We start from the raw sequence: 16,386 nt of genomic DNA on the forward strand, positions 1-16,386 counted from the left end.
ACCTGGTGTCACACGAGTGGGTGGCATTAATGCTGGCTCGGTAGGAGTCACAGGTATGCCTACAAAGAAACAAAGATGATTTCCCTTAATCTGTATTTTCTTAACGTGAGACCCACATCGTTCATATAAGGACCTTTAGCTTCAAGGAAAATGCTTTGGAAGAGAGAAAACAGAAGTGATGTCAGGGGAAACTTTAAATACTTTAGAGAGTAATTGGAAATGAAATAACCATGGAAGGAGGATAATGAAGAAGAATATTTTGAGACTTTATCATCTGACACTTCTGTTTACGACCATAGAGAAAAATAAAGCATTCACTTTTCAGAGTAAATGAAGCAAGGTTCACACTTACAGTCTCCTGGATAAACACATTTGAGGGTGACCTCATCAAGGATCATATTTTTAGGGCAGTTGGGCAAGCATCCTTCAACCCTTTATATATAAAAAAAATCAAAGTGAAAAAAGTTTAAAATACAAAAAAAAAAAAAAAAATGCATTTAACATGTGTTACTAAGATACATTTTCCTGAAATTCTTCCATTCCCCTTGTCAAGCTTGAAGTGGTGCTCCATTTGCTACCACTCCATTATACCACATCTTATGAAATCATAAGCTAGTTGATGATAAAGGCATATCACTGATGATTAAGACAAAATTTGAACACCGAACATTCAACACATATGTTTATGTTTGGGACACACTAAGGCCACTTTCTATAAATCAGAGATGTGGAAGAATGATTTATGGGGTTTTAATCCATATTTGTTCTACTTTACGTTCTACTTTCATATTCTCCCACTTCCCAACTGACAGGCTTTTTGCATATCCTCATCTTAAGGATGTTTTAGCATCTTCAGAGACTGTTGCTGATTATTATAGAATCCAAAACTCATTGAAAAGATATCAGGGCTTCTATATGGAAGGGATGGAAGCGGAGGATGGTTGGAGTTTTTGGAAACAGGGAGGGAGAAGGGCAGAGGCTGCAGTTCCCAAGAGCAGTACCCTGGAGGAGATGGCTGCATGTGAGGCTGGGGAGGTGGGATCTCCAGCCCCAGGGTGTCTGGCCTTGGTAAGGATCGGCTATCCTTGATTGAAGCACAGAAATGAGAGTTCCAAACTTCAAAAGGCCTTGGTATTGGACAGTGGGATTCAAAGACAGGAGGGACCAGCTTAAATGTTTTTCCTCTTAGGGAACAAAGCTAGAACAATGACTCAAGTATAAATTTTCCTTCTAGCCCAGTTGGGACCTTAGAGTCCAATTTAGTCTGACTCAAAGGAAATAAATGTAATCCTTCATGTACAAACAAATCTAATTCTTAAATTCATACAGAAAATTATAACATGTATTGTTGTAAAATGGCTTGCTTGTCTCTTAAATACACTAGCAGGTTTCAATAATACTTTAAATATTTTGAACATATTTCCTACTACCTTATCTGTAAAGAATTTGGACCGAAAATACTCTAGGTTTCATTGCATTAAGGATGTAATAAACTAAGTTGACCCTAGAGGTAAGTGTTGCCGTCAGAGGACACTTAAATCATAGAAGGAAATATAGGCAACACTTTTTACAAACCAAGAAATGCTCATTTCTCTCTTAATGTGAGACAATTTAATCTCTTGGCTGCTGCCTTCACAAATGATTTTTTTTTAATATAAATAGTTTAGCTTATATGGTCAAATGTTTATTTCATAAAATGAACCTGAACAATAAAACTTTAACTAATATACAATATTATTGTTCTACTGTAAAGTTTGTCAGACAGGGTAGGGGGGTGAAGAGAGAAAAATTAAATTGACTAGATTGCTTAAAAGACAAGGGCCTGTTGGTTATCATTAAATTAAGTCAACATCAATTTTTATTCAACTCACTAATTTTGCAGTTGTTTAATGCAAGTCAAAACTTTAACCATCCCTCTTACATTATTTCCCAAAATCCATTTACTTCATTCCTTTTAAATGCCTTCTCTCATAGAAGCACAAAGCAGGTTCCTCTTTATTTTGTCCTACACCTGCTAATCTATTCAATGTCTGACCCATGAATACAATGTCTCAGATGCAAAGTAATTCTTATAATAGGTACATTATATAATAGGAGTAACTGCATTTACATTTGTGCTCTGTGGTATGTCAGCATCTTTTCTCATAAAAATTCTCATTTTCACAGGATATTTATATTTTTAACACTTGCTATGTGTCAAAAACTGCAATTATCTAGAACTAGAATGAGAGTGATTGTTGGGGTGGAGAGTTGGAGGAGGGGTACAAGGGTAAAGTAAAACCTTTTCAACCTCAGACTTGACTCTCCACTAAGGGCTGCAAGTACAACCGGTAGGGGCGGGAGAGGGAAAGAGGAAGGAGATGGAGGTGAAGGTAGTGATAAGAAACAGGTTGGCAGGGGTGAAAATTCATTCGAAGTATCTCTTCTCTGCATTCCAATCATACCAAAAGAGAAACTTAAGGACAGATCAGTAAAATGAAAGCATTGAGGATTTGGGTTCAACCACCTCTGAGACGGGTTATGCCATGAGAAGTGATAAACTAGCCAAATGCCACTTTAAAATATAGCTCAGTTTTATCCACAGCACTCGGGTGGGCTATCCTCTCTGCTCTTTTCCTTCCCCAGTGCCTTCTCAATGCCTAGCCCCACAGATTAGTGAACGTGAGAAAGAGTGAATGACTAAGGCTTCCCTTTTTTAGAATCAGTTGTTTTCATTAAAAAAAAAAAAAAAAAAAACTAGAGATAGCACTTCCTCCTCTCTACTCCCTACAGCACTTGATGCATAACGAGATGTAGTGATTCAAATCCTGGCTCCACTGCTTGTAAACTGTGTGACTTGGGGCAAATTGTGTAATTTTTCTGTGTCACAGTTTTCAGCTCTGAAAATGGGAATAATGCATTTACCCATTTTATGACACTTAGCACAGTATGTGTCATGTTGCAAATACTTAAATGTTCTTGCTGTTCTTACTTCTGTAGCCTCTTTCCACTACTGTCACTATCTGTTTTTGTTTCTGGCTCCTTCCTGAACACTGTGAGCTCCTTGAAGTAGGAGCTGTGTCGTATTTATTCATAAGCCCAGGGTGTTTTGTAGTGCCTGTCATAGGATAGAAGCTTATTAAATGTCTAACGTAATATAATTTTTTTTTAAAAAAATTCCTCCTACTATTGACCCATTTCTTTGTTACCCTCTATAGTAAAACTCCTCTAAAAAAAAAAAAAGTAAAGCTGTTTCTATCTCTTTTCCAATTTTGCCTATTCCCATTCTCTCTGAAACAACTCCAACTGGCTTTTGCTCCCATCGTCTTGCAGAAACCTTGTTCAAGTCACCAGTAATTGTCCAGGTTGCTAAACCCAATGATCAATTCTCAGTCTCAAATTTAAAATAGTCAAAACAAAATTCTTGACTTTCTCTCCAAGCTGCTCCTCCTAATAACTCCATTATGTCAGTAAATAAATTGAATTATTTACTTAATAATATATAATTATTTAACAATATATAATTATTATAATATTAAATTGAATCATTTGAAATTTCTAATATTTGACCAGTTGATGACCAAAACAGCAATTTCATGTGGTTCCACATAATAATTGCCGAGGCCAAAAACTTCAGTCCTTAACTTCCCTTTCTGTCATAACTGGTATTAAGTCCATCAGCAAATCCTATTGTTCTAGGTTTGAAATATATCTAAAATCTATTCACTCCTCCTAAGCTAGTCAAACTACCTTCAACTCTCGTCTGTATTACTGAGCAGTTCTGCTATTGCTTTTTTGCTCCCCAAGAGTTCATTCTCCACACAACAGCCAAAGTGAACCTTTTAAATTAGAAATCAAATCATGTCACTCCTTTGCCCAGATACACCAGGGGCTTCCTATTTTACTTGGAATAAAAGATAAAGTCTTAGAACAGGCAACATAGCCCTGCATGATTTGTCTACCACGATGAGTCTCTGATCTCATCTCCTATTTCTCTCAGTCTTGTTCACCTTGCTCCAACCAACCAGCCTCCCTGCTGATTAATAAACACACCAAACACATTCCCACCCAAAGGCCTTTGCACTGTTTTAAGATTGTAAGACTCTTTCCCCGGATATCCACAAATCCAGTATCTTCATTTCCTTCAGATCTCTCTCTAATCAGATATCACCTTATCAGTGTGCCTTTTCCTAACCACTCTATATTAGTTAGCAAGCACACACTCACTCTAACCCTCCTTTATTTTTTCCCAGAATACAGAATAGACTTTAAATAAATATTTCTTGAGTGATAGATATTCGTGATTGAATATATAGCATGAACAATTTTTCTTGAAATTAGTTATTTTTAAATAAGAAAAAATTCACTGGAAATATAATTTGTTAATACTGGAATTCACTCATTTAATGGTAAACATGACTTACGGTGGAAGAAATTTACAGGCCAGTGCTTCAGGATCACTACATGTTTTAAAACAGGGAGTGGCACAAGGTTCATATCTCCATTCACACATCCTCCTATAAGGCACCGCTGCCTGGATTTCTGGGGAAAAAGTAAAGGTTAAATTGTGTATATTTTTAATGCACAGCTTGAAAAATAATAATTTATAATATGAAACTTCCTAGAGTTTTGCCTCTTATTGACCATAATGCTATGGAAAAGAACATTTTAATTTTGGGGTGACCAAAGCATTTGATGCTCAGGTTAAATTTTCAAATGTAAGTCTGTCTTCCAAAGATTTAAAAAAAGCAAAGTGTTGGAGGAGGCTAAGTCTTCTTCCTTTAAGTTGAGTGGGTTTTCATTGATCTGCATATAATAATAATGCCATACACTTGTTTGGAAATTTACTTTTTACAAAGCAATTTTTCATCCATTATCCTATTTTATTCTCATAACAACCCTGAGGAATACGCTTTGTTTCCATTTTATGAATGAAGAAATTGAGGTTCAGAGCAGCCAAGTGACTTTCCAAGTTCACGCAATTAGGAATATGGCAGGTCCGAATACATGGTTCCTGACTTCAAATCAAGGGAGAATGCCCCATCTTTGGTTCTCACTGAACTGAACATATTGCCTTGAACATTGGAAGTACTGCCTGATGACAAAAAATAAATGAATGGATTTAGACATGCTTACAGTTGTAAAAGCTCCCCTGGTTAAAGTATTTCCTTCTGCAAACTCTGCTAATAGTCTTCCCCTCCCACATCAGACAGCAGTCCTTTTAGAGCAGTCCAAAGGTATCTCTGAGCATGCAGCTCCATAAAGGAGGAAGCTCAGGAAACAGGTTATGTTTCTTGGACTCCAGATAGAGAATTCAATTCCTAAGTATTGGGAGGATTAAACGACTTTAGAAGTTATCTATGCATCCAAAGATGAGAGTAACTGCTAAATCTCAGTTTACTGGCTACGGGTCCTCAGGAAGGATTGGTTCCAAGGCTCTCTCACTACAGTGTCCTAGGTTTAAAAACCCAAAAAAGAGCAGTTTCTGAGATTTTGATGAAGCCAAATTTCCAATGGGGAAAATGGGTCTGGTTCTAATGGAGCACATTTCTAGAATAGAGAGGAAACAGACGCTTGACAAAGTTCAACATTAAGTAAATACAAGTAAAAATATCTCACCTACTCTATGTATAGGCATGTCAGTGACTTTTTTTCTTAAGAGCACAGGAATCCTATTCAATAGGCAAAAATTGGAAGCTCAACTTGAATTTTCTAAAGTCCAAAGACTGGAGAGGTTTTCAGAAGCTTATCCGTAATAGAAAAGATAGATATTTAACTTTCTTAAACTGCTTTGGGAGGGTTGGTTAGGACAGAAGGCTTTGTTTAGTAGAACCAAAGCAGATATCAAGCTCCCGGGGCTTGAAAATAAAGCATGACTTTTAAACATTGGATAAAGTAGTGGGGATTGCTTTCTGAAACTCAGAAAATTCAGTAGCTATAGACTTCTAAGGCTCTCTAGAAATAAGATCCAGTCTTCTGCTGAACCAGGGAAATCTTCCAGAGGTCAGAGAAATCAGACACTCCTAGTGTTCAAAGGACAGAGACAAACATGTTGTCCTTATCTTTAAGAATCAGGTTATTCAGGAGTAGCCTTCTAGGAAAGAAAAAAAATAGGCACAAACCCTAGAAAACCAGTGTTGTCAAACTGGTTGGATGCTGTTTCCAAGATCCAGAGAGCACTGGTAATAATAATTGGGGTAATAATAGTAACTAACATTATTTAAGGCTGTTCTATGCATTTTACTATAGTAACTTATTTAATAACCCTACCATGTATGTATTATTATTTCTCCTATTTCACAGATGAGAAAACTAAGGACAGAGAACTCTGTCTACTTATACAAAGCTAAATAAAGTAAAATAACTGGAATTTAATCCCAAGTATTTGGTCTTATGTCCTGAAAGCACACTGGCTCTGAAATTAGACAAATCCAGGTTTAATACTATTTCTAGCACTTCTTAATGTATGACATTGCCCAAATTACTTAATCCCTTTGTGCTACAGTAATTCTCAGAAAACTAAACAGCTCAAAAGCTTTGGTAATATTAATGGGGTCCAGATTATAAATTGAGAGAGGAAATTTTCTAGAAAAGATGGAAGTTGACCATAGAGCAGCCAATACTTTGGCCCATGTGGGGCCATCTGGCTAATCACCACCAGCACGGGGAGTTGAAAGTATGAGAACAACGTGATTCCATTTGCCATGGGATACGTGATATTTCCCAGTCAGATGACATTTTCAGGGGTATGAATGGATGTTCAGCCTAAATATGCAGTAAAAAGTTGTATGAAGAAAACAATAAAAGAACAAAAGTACAGAAAAGCATGTTAAATGAAAGCTCCTGATGAAACAGAATGGGATGCTTAGAATTAGAAGAGTGGTCTTTATTGGTAACATACTGATAAAAAGCTTAATGGCATTCATAAGGAGAACAATCCCTATGGGTTAGGCAAAAGATCAAAGACTAAATAAGCAATAGTTAGGAACCAGAAAATCAATGATAAGAAAAAGGAGAAGGTAAGTTATAAACAGCCCAAAGCAAAAGGATAGGAAACTAGCAAATTGTCTGCACAACAGACATGGGACACCATCATTAGGAAGACGTTGGTTTGAGGCAGTTTGCTTGACAAAGAACCAAAATCAAGGTAATAGAGCAAGGATCCGTATCAGGCAGGCTCTGATCTGGAAATGCTATAGCACTCCAATGACAACATCACAAACAGGTCTTGACAGTAACATGCATCAGGCTAAATAATCAATACAATAAAATACAGCATTTAATAGTCCCAATTGCAATTTAAAGAATGCAAAAAAAAAAAAAAAAAAACAAAGGTGGCAGTAGTTTTAGACAAGGAAAACCCCAGTGCTGATAAGTAATTTTAAAATATCTATGAATAAATATTTAACCTTTGGGGGTTTCTTATGGAAGACTCTATCAATTGAAGTAACCTTAAATATGCCAGTTTTACAAGTTTAAGATTTGAAACTTAGATAAGAATGTAAATACACAAACACATGCACATATGCACATGCATACATGCATGTATAACACACAGTCTACGCAAATTAGGATATGTTAATAAGACCATTATAAACTTCTTTTTGCAGTGTACAGATGGCCTTAGTATACAGGTTGACACAATTCAAAAGCATTGTGCACATGATATACAAATTAACCTATTTTGTAATACAGTTCCAATGAAAGATCTACACACATGCATATTTGTTTCCAATGATAAAATAGTCAATAAAAAAGCAGTATCATGTAAATAATGGAACACTGACTTTCCAATCAGACCTGCTACATTTGAATCTTAGCTATGTACTGTGAGTCCTTGGGAAAGTTCCTTAACCAATCAGAACCTCAGCCTCCTCATATATAAAATGGGGATATCATACAGTGTTTGTGGGGATTAAAGCTCATGGAGATAAAACGGTATGTCTAAAAACATATTCTGACCCCATCCTGAGCAGATTAAATCCTAATCTATAATAGAAATGCTGGGAATATGCATTTTAACAAGGTGATTCTTACATATACTTAATATGAAAACTACTGACATGATGTGTCTAATAAGCACTTAGTAGATAGATGCTCAATTAATAATTGCTATGATTGTAAAATGGTATTATTAACATGTCTTTTCAGTGGTACCAAATAAATTTTTCCATTTCAAAGCCAAAAATTAATATTTTTAGATTATGCTTCTCTGGATATCTATAACAGTAAACAGAAGAAGGATTTCAAACTAAACCCTGCTAAATATTCTGCCATTATTTAAATTATCTATTTTGTCATTGCCATATCATTTCGGAGATCTTAGGAAACATACCTTCTATGCTGAAGCTACTTGAATGTTTAAATTCCTCAGAATCATCATACTTTGATGCTTTGACAACAGTATCTTGGAATGTGATGAAAAAGCCTTTTTTGCTGTATAATTCAAATGCACTGTATCCAGGAATCCAGAGGCCCTGATGGTGGAAAAATGTGGCTCTCTGATGAAAGGCTGAATTTGCCTCCCACAGCTCCAAACTGAGAATGTCATTGTCATGGACATAGAGAAAGTAGTTTGGCCTTTCAGCTGATTCCAAGGAAACAAGTGCCAATGCTGCAAAACATAGAGCAATGTGTTTGACAGCTCTCTGGGTTCTGAGGAAAAGGCAGATCATCAAACACAGGCATTATTAAATATATTTATAAAGTCAACAAAATGAGTACTGCACAATCACCATACATACTTAGCACCATGAATTATAAGATTTCTGAAAGAAAAAACAGAATTTTAAATACAATGAATAACAGTAACAACACCAAAAAATCATACATTGATGAGTTTTATTTTTAAATAATTTCTCATGTTCTAGGGGGAAAAAGACTATTAACTTATGACCCCACAATGAACAAGTTCACCCAAGTAACTGAATGATTAGTTTGACATATATTTGTATTTGCAAGCTTCAACATTTTCAAGTGCATAAAATCTACAAATGTCTAAATTGGATGATTTAAAAAAGGGAATAGAGAAACAAATGAATTTAGCAGGTAACTGCATTTCAATATCACTGAGTTCCTAATGGACAAATCATATTGCAAATGATTTTACTGCATTACAACTATTTGATCAACATTCTTGTCTATCCCAATAGATGATCAAATGGTTAATGAACAATTAGGTTTTATGAAGCATTTGTGGTGTCATCCTTTTCTACTATATTCTTTGAAGTTTCCCATATTTCATAAAACACATGATATAAATGTTTTCAAATTCAAGTTTTAGGTTTATCTTTTTAAATAAATATCATTAAGCTTTTTCTTCTAAGAGCATTAATTATTGTAAATTACAAATGAAGAGTTCTCTAAAACCTAATATTTAATTCCATAGGTATTTACTCTGTCCTAGAAACTTTGCAAGTCCCTCAGTTGAGCACTGAGGGATACAAAAAAGAACACAAGAAATTTTTATGAAATGGAAAAAAGATGTAACATAAATTACAACTTCAGACTGTGATAGGTATTTTCATAGATTAAAAAGAACTAAGGGAGCACAGGAAAGAAACAATTTATTTTCTAACTGAAGAATCAGAAGGTTTCTCAGAATAAGTGAAATTTAAGTCAGATCCATTCTGTCAATACATATTTACTACACCTTACACTGTTCTAGGTTGGGATGGTATGTACACGTTGTGGCCTGGGCATCAATGGATCAGAAGGGGACACTAAACAATCAGTCAGAACAGGTGCCAAGTATGTACAACCAGTATAGACCTGCCAGTGAAAACCAGCAAAATGTCAGCAAGGTTTTAGGTACTGAGAACTTCTCAGTGAACCAGGACAGACAAAGGCCAGGTAAAGAGGACAGACTGCCTCAATGACTGTCTAGAATCTGATTTAAACTCTTAATGTTTAATGTCTTTAATACTCAAATTATATAAGTTTTTCCTTTTGCTTTAATCAGGCACTAAAAACCTTCTGTCCTTCAGCTATTAGTAATCTGTGGGGTTTTTTCCAAAGAATTCAAATTAAATTCTGTAATTAATACTATGAAAATTTAAGTGGTGGTGTAATTATGGCCAAGAACTCAACCAAATAACTGCAATTCTAATTAACACATATATGCCAACAGATAAAGAGAAAATTCTACATACAAAAAATAAATAGCTGGTTCATGGGCCAATGCCTTATTTTGTTTTATATATTTTTGGGCACCTAAATGTCATAACATACTAGATCACCAATTAATATTTACTGAAGGAATACATGAAAAATACAAATGGAAAACTAATTATTTTCTATTGGAAATTATACTTACATGATGTCTTCTCTTTGAAAAGACCTGGAGTGACCATAAAATTAAAAAATAAATTGCCAGGAAAACCAGGTCTTGGCATAGAGAAAATGCTTCTACTGGTTATATTGACTGCCAGAACAAGACCACTCTGCCCATAACTTGCCAACATATATGGTCCTTCTCCAAGCCCTAGTTAAATATGAAAAAAAGAATTATAAGTTGACATAGGATTTTAAATTTTCAATCTGTCATTTATATTAGATTTTAACAGCTAAAAAATACTTCCATAGCACTGAACCTTTAAAAATTTATCACTAATAAAATAACTGAACTTTTTTCAAAGTTAACATATTATATATAATTTGGAATATATACATGTATTTGCATTATGTAATTAGGAATATATATATATATATATATATATATATATATGTGTGTGTATATTTATGCAAATCAGAGCTGGATGGAAAGTTGCCTTTAACTTTCTGGACTTCAAATTTTCTCACCTACATGAAAGATTTTGCCTACATGACATTCCAACTCTGATATGCCAAGATTATAATCTACCTTCAATAAAGATAAAGAAATTTAGTTCTATCAATGACCAGGAATTTTGATAGTCTTCTAAAAATCGTATCTCCTTTGTATGTTTCAGAGAATGAAAACAGAATTCACTGACATGATATACAATATTTCTCTGTTCTTGGAATTATTAAATTTCATCAGTGAGGTATGTCTATGAAAAAAGCAAAATAAGATGAAGCCCAGCAGAAAGTCAAAGTCCTTTTACTTAGGCTATTATTTCCCATGCCTTTAAATGGTTCCATATAAAGTGGGAAATATTTATCAGATTAAAAAGCGAGTTAGTGTAGAACCGAATCTGAAACTCAATAAGAATATTGTTCTGCAAACTCCATCTTATAAAGAGAAGTCTATAAATGAAAAAAAAACAAGTTCAGTAATATTACAAAAATAATAGGAATTCAGTTTTATGGCAAGACCAGTTTACCTTCAACCAAATCTCTAGGTCATTTGATATTCTTAATATAGCTGAGATATCACAAAGCCTGGAAGTTCCTTTTCTATCATCATAAATTAAGTTACAGAATTTATCAGCTGTATTTTTTTTAACAAGTATATGTGTATTTTTGTGTTGTATTTTATGTAAAACATTCAAGTATGTGTGGTAGATCATATCATAAAGGATTAATCTGGTTACTCTCAGTGTATTTTACTCTCCATCTTATATTCAATCTCTGTGCTGAGGATTATTGAAATAATGTCAGTTGTAACTTCTGAATTTTTCCTACTATTTTTCTGTTTTCCCCTGTAGAATCATAATTATTTATTCCTATAATAGCTTTAAATAACTTGAATATCTTTAACAAAATGGTGCTCAGCATTTGCTAAGTAAAGAACTCAACAAATAGCTGTGGATTTATTTGGAATGAAATAAATTAAGAATAACCATTATAAATAATTTTCTTTTTATTATTACTATCAACAGTCACCACAATTGTATATCCCCTTTTGAATTCTATCTCTCTTTAGTATTGCATTACTCTTAAAAACTCTTACCCCTCTTGACAGGTTGACACTTTTCCCTGATAATCCCGATCATAGGAAATAGATTCCCCTTCACTCCTCTTAGTCTAGCAGTGTTGCATGAAGACCTAGTGTCCTCTGTGTTCACCCTCTGAATATTACCAATACACTATTACAAACGAAACCAGAACTGGTTTGAAGAATCACATAAGTCATTAGAAATAAGAACCATCACTAGAACTGCAGCAGATTTATTAACAGAAAAATTATACCAAAAAAATTAATCTATAGCAAGAGGTAGAAATTCCATATGCATAGAAAATTCTACTTCTGGGTCCAAGAGTTTGCAGAAGGAATGCCAAAAAAAGTACAAAGGCACAGATGGAGATTTTTACAGCAGAACTGTAAAGGAATTTTGTGAGGTAGGAATGTGACGTAGGAATTTTTAAGTGTGGAAGTTATAAGAGCTTTTTCTTATATTTCTGTCTGTGTACCTTATGCACAGCATATGGTAACAATGTATGGTGACCATCAGTAGTCTAAGATGTGTTAACCAGATACCAGGCAGTGCAGCCTAATGGCTCTGAAGTTAGATTGTTTTCAAATACCAGTTAGCCACATTTTGGCTACCTGACTTTGGCCAGCTTATTTAACTTCTCTGTGCCTCATTTTCCTTTTTTCTAAAATGTTAATAACAATAGTAACACATGGCTTACAGGCATATTTTGACAGTAAATTATATGAAATAGTTTTTGATACGATATAAAGTACTTACAATAAAATTTAACTGTTATCTTATTACTGTTATTATTAGGCTATCAACAAAACTTTAAGTATGGAAGCAAATGATTGGAGTGTTTGGGTAGGCAAGTGTGAGTGTGTGAGTGTCTGAGTGGGTATGCATGTGTGTTTAAAACCCAGAACAAAAAAAATATTTTTGGTCTAGATTTTTATTTAACTAACCACAGTGCATTTTTAATGTTGGATTTTTTTCTCTATCAAATTATAAAAATTTTTACCTAAAATTTGCATAAATGTAACTAAAATAGCCAAAGCTAAAAATTCCATTTTCTTTTTAATTTATCATCTCCATTTCTCTAAAACCATCTGGACTCTTTTGGACATTTAGAGCTTGCACTGACAGTTCTCTCCCCAGCTCAGCAAGACATCCAACATGCTTTGGACTGATTAATTAGGGCGCTTTGGTGGCCTAGCTTTCCTGTAACTGTTACTGTAACTTGTCCATCATGGGTTGGGTTTTGTCCTGTCACTGACAACATGAATACCTCCATAGAACCTCTTACTAGTCTAAAGTAAGTTTAGACTACAATACTTTGCTCATTAAGTAAGTTTGGCAACAAGTAGGCTCCAATTCTATCTTCTGCACCTTTACTGAGGACGTAATTACGCAGCACCCTGCTCTCAGATGTCTCATTGCAAATCTCATGCCCTGAAAGGTCCCAAATTGGAAACTCAGTTCTGCTTCTCATAGCAGAGTGACACTCTGCCATAATGACTAAGACATCAAATTTACCATCAGATGAAATATCAGCGACTATGAAGTATCAGAGGCAATAAATGGGAGGCTCATTAATCCTTCCATGACTTCGTAAGTTCTGGTCCATGTGAATAACCGTAGTCTTGTCATCATCAATAACAGAATCTCCTTAAAATCTCACTCTCTAACCATCAATGGCAGTACTTCTGCCTCACTCCTCATATACTCTCTTTTTAATAACTCTCCAACCGCAGTGAAACCTTACTACTTTTCACTTTCCATCACCCTTTCTTGTTCTCACTTTCCTTCTTATCCAGATTAGATTCTTTGGTCTGGTGCTATAATCACACCATTGCACATCCTTAACTTGGTGGCCCTGATCCCTCTTTGTCATTCCCACCTGGAAAAATCCCAACAAGTTTAAGCCCAAATATCTATCTATCCTAGACTTGCATCTAAGAAGCTGAAATTAACTATAGAAAAGTAGCCAATCTTGCAGACTAGATCTCCAAAATTATTACAACAAAAATCATATAGATATTCAATCTTGCCAGAAATCCCCTAATAATTTCATTCCTCCCTAACTAAAATATTATTAACGCCTTCTACTTTCTCTCAATTCTTCTGCCTCATCTCTCCATACCACACTTCTCAACTGATCACCTAGTCTCTTACCTCATAGTGAAAACAGAAGCCATAAAATAAGAACTACATCATCTTCCACCATCAGTTTTCAGTGATTTATTTGCCCTTGCACCCATATTGCATTTGCACCCATGCCCTCTGCTCCCCATTCTGTTGGGAAGGAAGAAATATCCCTGCACCTACCTAATGCCAGGCCTTCCGCTTAAGTTCTGGATCCCAACCACTCTCACCTCAACAAGCACTTTGCCCCTGCAGTTATCCCCTTACACTATCACTTCATCAATTTCTTTCTCTACTCTGAATTATTCTCTTGAGCATAAGCATGACAATATTATTACTTGATCCCATATTTCTTCTAGCTTCTGCCCCATTTTTTCTGCTTCCCTTCACAGCAAAACCACTCAGAACAGGTGTCAATTCAATTCTGCCTTTGCTATCCCCACCTACCCACTATCCTCTCCTTAATCCTCTTTCAGCAGACTGTCCTCCCAACTACTCCTGTGAAATAGATTCTATCAAAGTCATCAGATACCTACATCTTTGTCTTCATCTTGCCTTCCCTCTTAGCATCATTTTACACTATTGACCACTCTTTCCTCAGACATGTTCCTGTTCTCTGCCTCCTCATTAATACTCCTTCTCAGTCTTATTTCTTCCTCACCATCTAAACCTCTTAAGTGTCAGGCTGCCTCAGGTCTCTATCTTTGGACCCCATCTATCTTTACTAGAATTCTCCCTAAGTGATATCATGCAATCCTATGGTTTCTAATGTCATCTCCACACAGATGACTGTCTCCAGCTTGGACCTTTCTCCTTAATTCCAGGCTTATACACCAACTTCCCATTCTATTTAAATATTAAAGAAATATATCAAAGTTATCTCTAAAGATGAACCCAACTCCAGTCCCAAATCATCTCATCCTACTCTCACATTTCAGAAGATGGCAACTCCTTTCATCAGCTGCTTAAGACACACATCTTAGAGTCATCCATGACTCTTTTCTGTTTCTCACACTTCATGAGCCAATCCATTAACAAGTCCTATAAACTCTGAAACTGCTTCCATAGTCATATACAGATCAAACACTTTTACCATCCTTGCTGCTACCACTCTCGTCTAAGCTTCCATCATTTGATGTGGAGACACAGAAGGTCCCCTGGCTCGATAGATTGTACAGTGGGCCCACTTCCCAAGCTCTGGATGCCTAAAGGCGGGTGCCAAGCTGGGAAAAGGCCAAAGTTTTGCATGTCCGAAGACAGACAGCAATTTAGATAAGGGCTTCTTGCTGGGCTCCTTCCGTGCTCCTGTCTCCCGCCTAGCCCCAAAGAAATTGTCCCTTGAGATTAAAGACATGTAAACACACCTTACGGCTTTGGAAAAAATGTACCCTCCCTGAAATACCTGAAAACAGTCATGTAGGAAACTACCTTGTATGCTACAAAAACCTTTAGAAATGAGTAGAATAAAACTTTCTTTTGCAGGAACACAGAGGACGGAGTGGGATCCCTTCTGTCCTAGTTTGCTAATGCTGCAGAATGCAAAACACCAGAGATGGATAGGCTTTCATAAAATGGGGGTTTATTTCACTACACAGTTACAGTCTTAAGGCCACAAAGCATCCAAGGTAACACCTCAGCAATCGGGTACCTTCACCGGAGGATGGCCAATGGCGTCCGGAAAACCTCTGCTAGCTAGGAAGGCAGCTGGCGTCTGCTCCAAAGCTCCGGCCTCAAAACGGCTTTCTCCCAGGACGTTCCTTTCTAGCAAGCTTGCTTCTCTTCAAAACATCACTCCCAGCTGCATTCTCTTTCCTCCCCCCGAGTCAGCTCATTTATATAGCTCCACCGATCAAGGCCCACCCGGAATGGGTGGGGCCACGCCTCCATGGGAACATCTCATCAAAATTATCACCGACAGCTGGGTGGGGCACACTCCAAGCAAATCCAACCAGCACCCAAGGGTCTGCCCCACACAAGACCACAAAGATAATGGCATTTGGGGGACACAATACATTCAAACCGGCACACCTTCCTTCACAATTTCTCACTTGGACAGCTGCAGTTTTCACTTTCTCCACTCTTCCCTCCTATAGTGCATCCTTCAAACCAGAAGCCAGAGAAATCTTTAATAAAGTTAAAATCAGATCATTTTTCTCTCAACTACACATTGCAACAAGAATAAAATAAAACTGTACATGATCTAGCCCCTGCCTCTCTCTGACGTCATCTCCTTCCTTCCTCACACTTTTCACTAAGATCCAGTCTCATAGGTTTTCTTTTTGTTTCACGAACCTGCCAAATTTTTCTAATTTTAGAAACTTAGCATCTTCTGTTCCTCTGGCCTGGTACTCTCTCTTCCAGGATCTTGGATGGTTGCCTCCATTTCACATTCCAGTTAACTCAAATATCACCTCCTAGAAGTCAC

At 36.1% G+C, this 16,386-nt stretch overlaps 1 protein-coding gene across 2 annotated transcripts in view; it reads right to left on the reverse strand.

Moving 5' to 3' along the window:
- OTOGL (otogelin like) overlaps window positions 1-16,386 on the reverse strand; it is a 195,608-nt gene that overhangs the window by 52,791 nt on the left and 126,431 nt on the right. For both annotated transcript variants that reach the window (XM_037846713.1, XM_037846712.1), the window contains 5 exons: window positions 10,295-10,462; window positions 8,315-8,593; window positions 4,404-4,521; window positions 353-432; window positions 13-59 (listed from right to left, as the gene is read on the reverse strand). In XM_037846713.1, the coding sequence (XP_037702641.1) occupies window positions 13-59; window positions 353-432; window positions 4,404-4,521; window positions 8,315-8,593; window positions 10,295-10,462 (692 nt within the window). The remainder of the gene's footprint in view (window positions 1-12; window positions 60-352; window positions 433-4,403; window positions 4,522-8,314; window positions 8,594-10,294; window positions 10,463-16,386) is intronic.

This window comes from Choloepus didactylus, chromosome 8, assembly GCF_015220235.1.
Source record: "Choloepus didactylus isolate mChoDid1 chromosome 8, mChoDid1.pri, whole genome shotgun sequence".
In the NCBI taxonomy this organism is placed as follows: domain Eukaryota; kingdom Metazoa; phylum Chordata; class Mammalia; order Pilosa; family Megalonychidae; genus Choloepus; species Choloepus didactylus.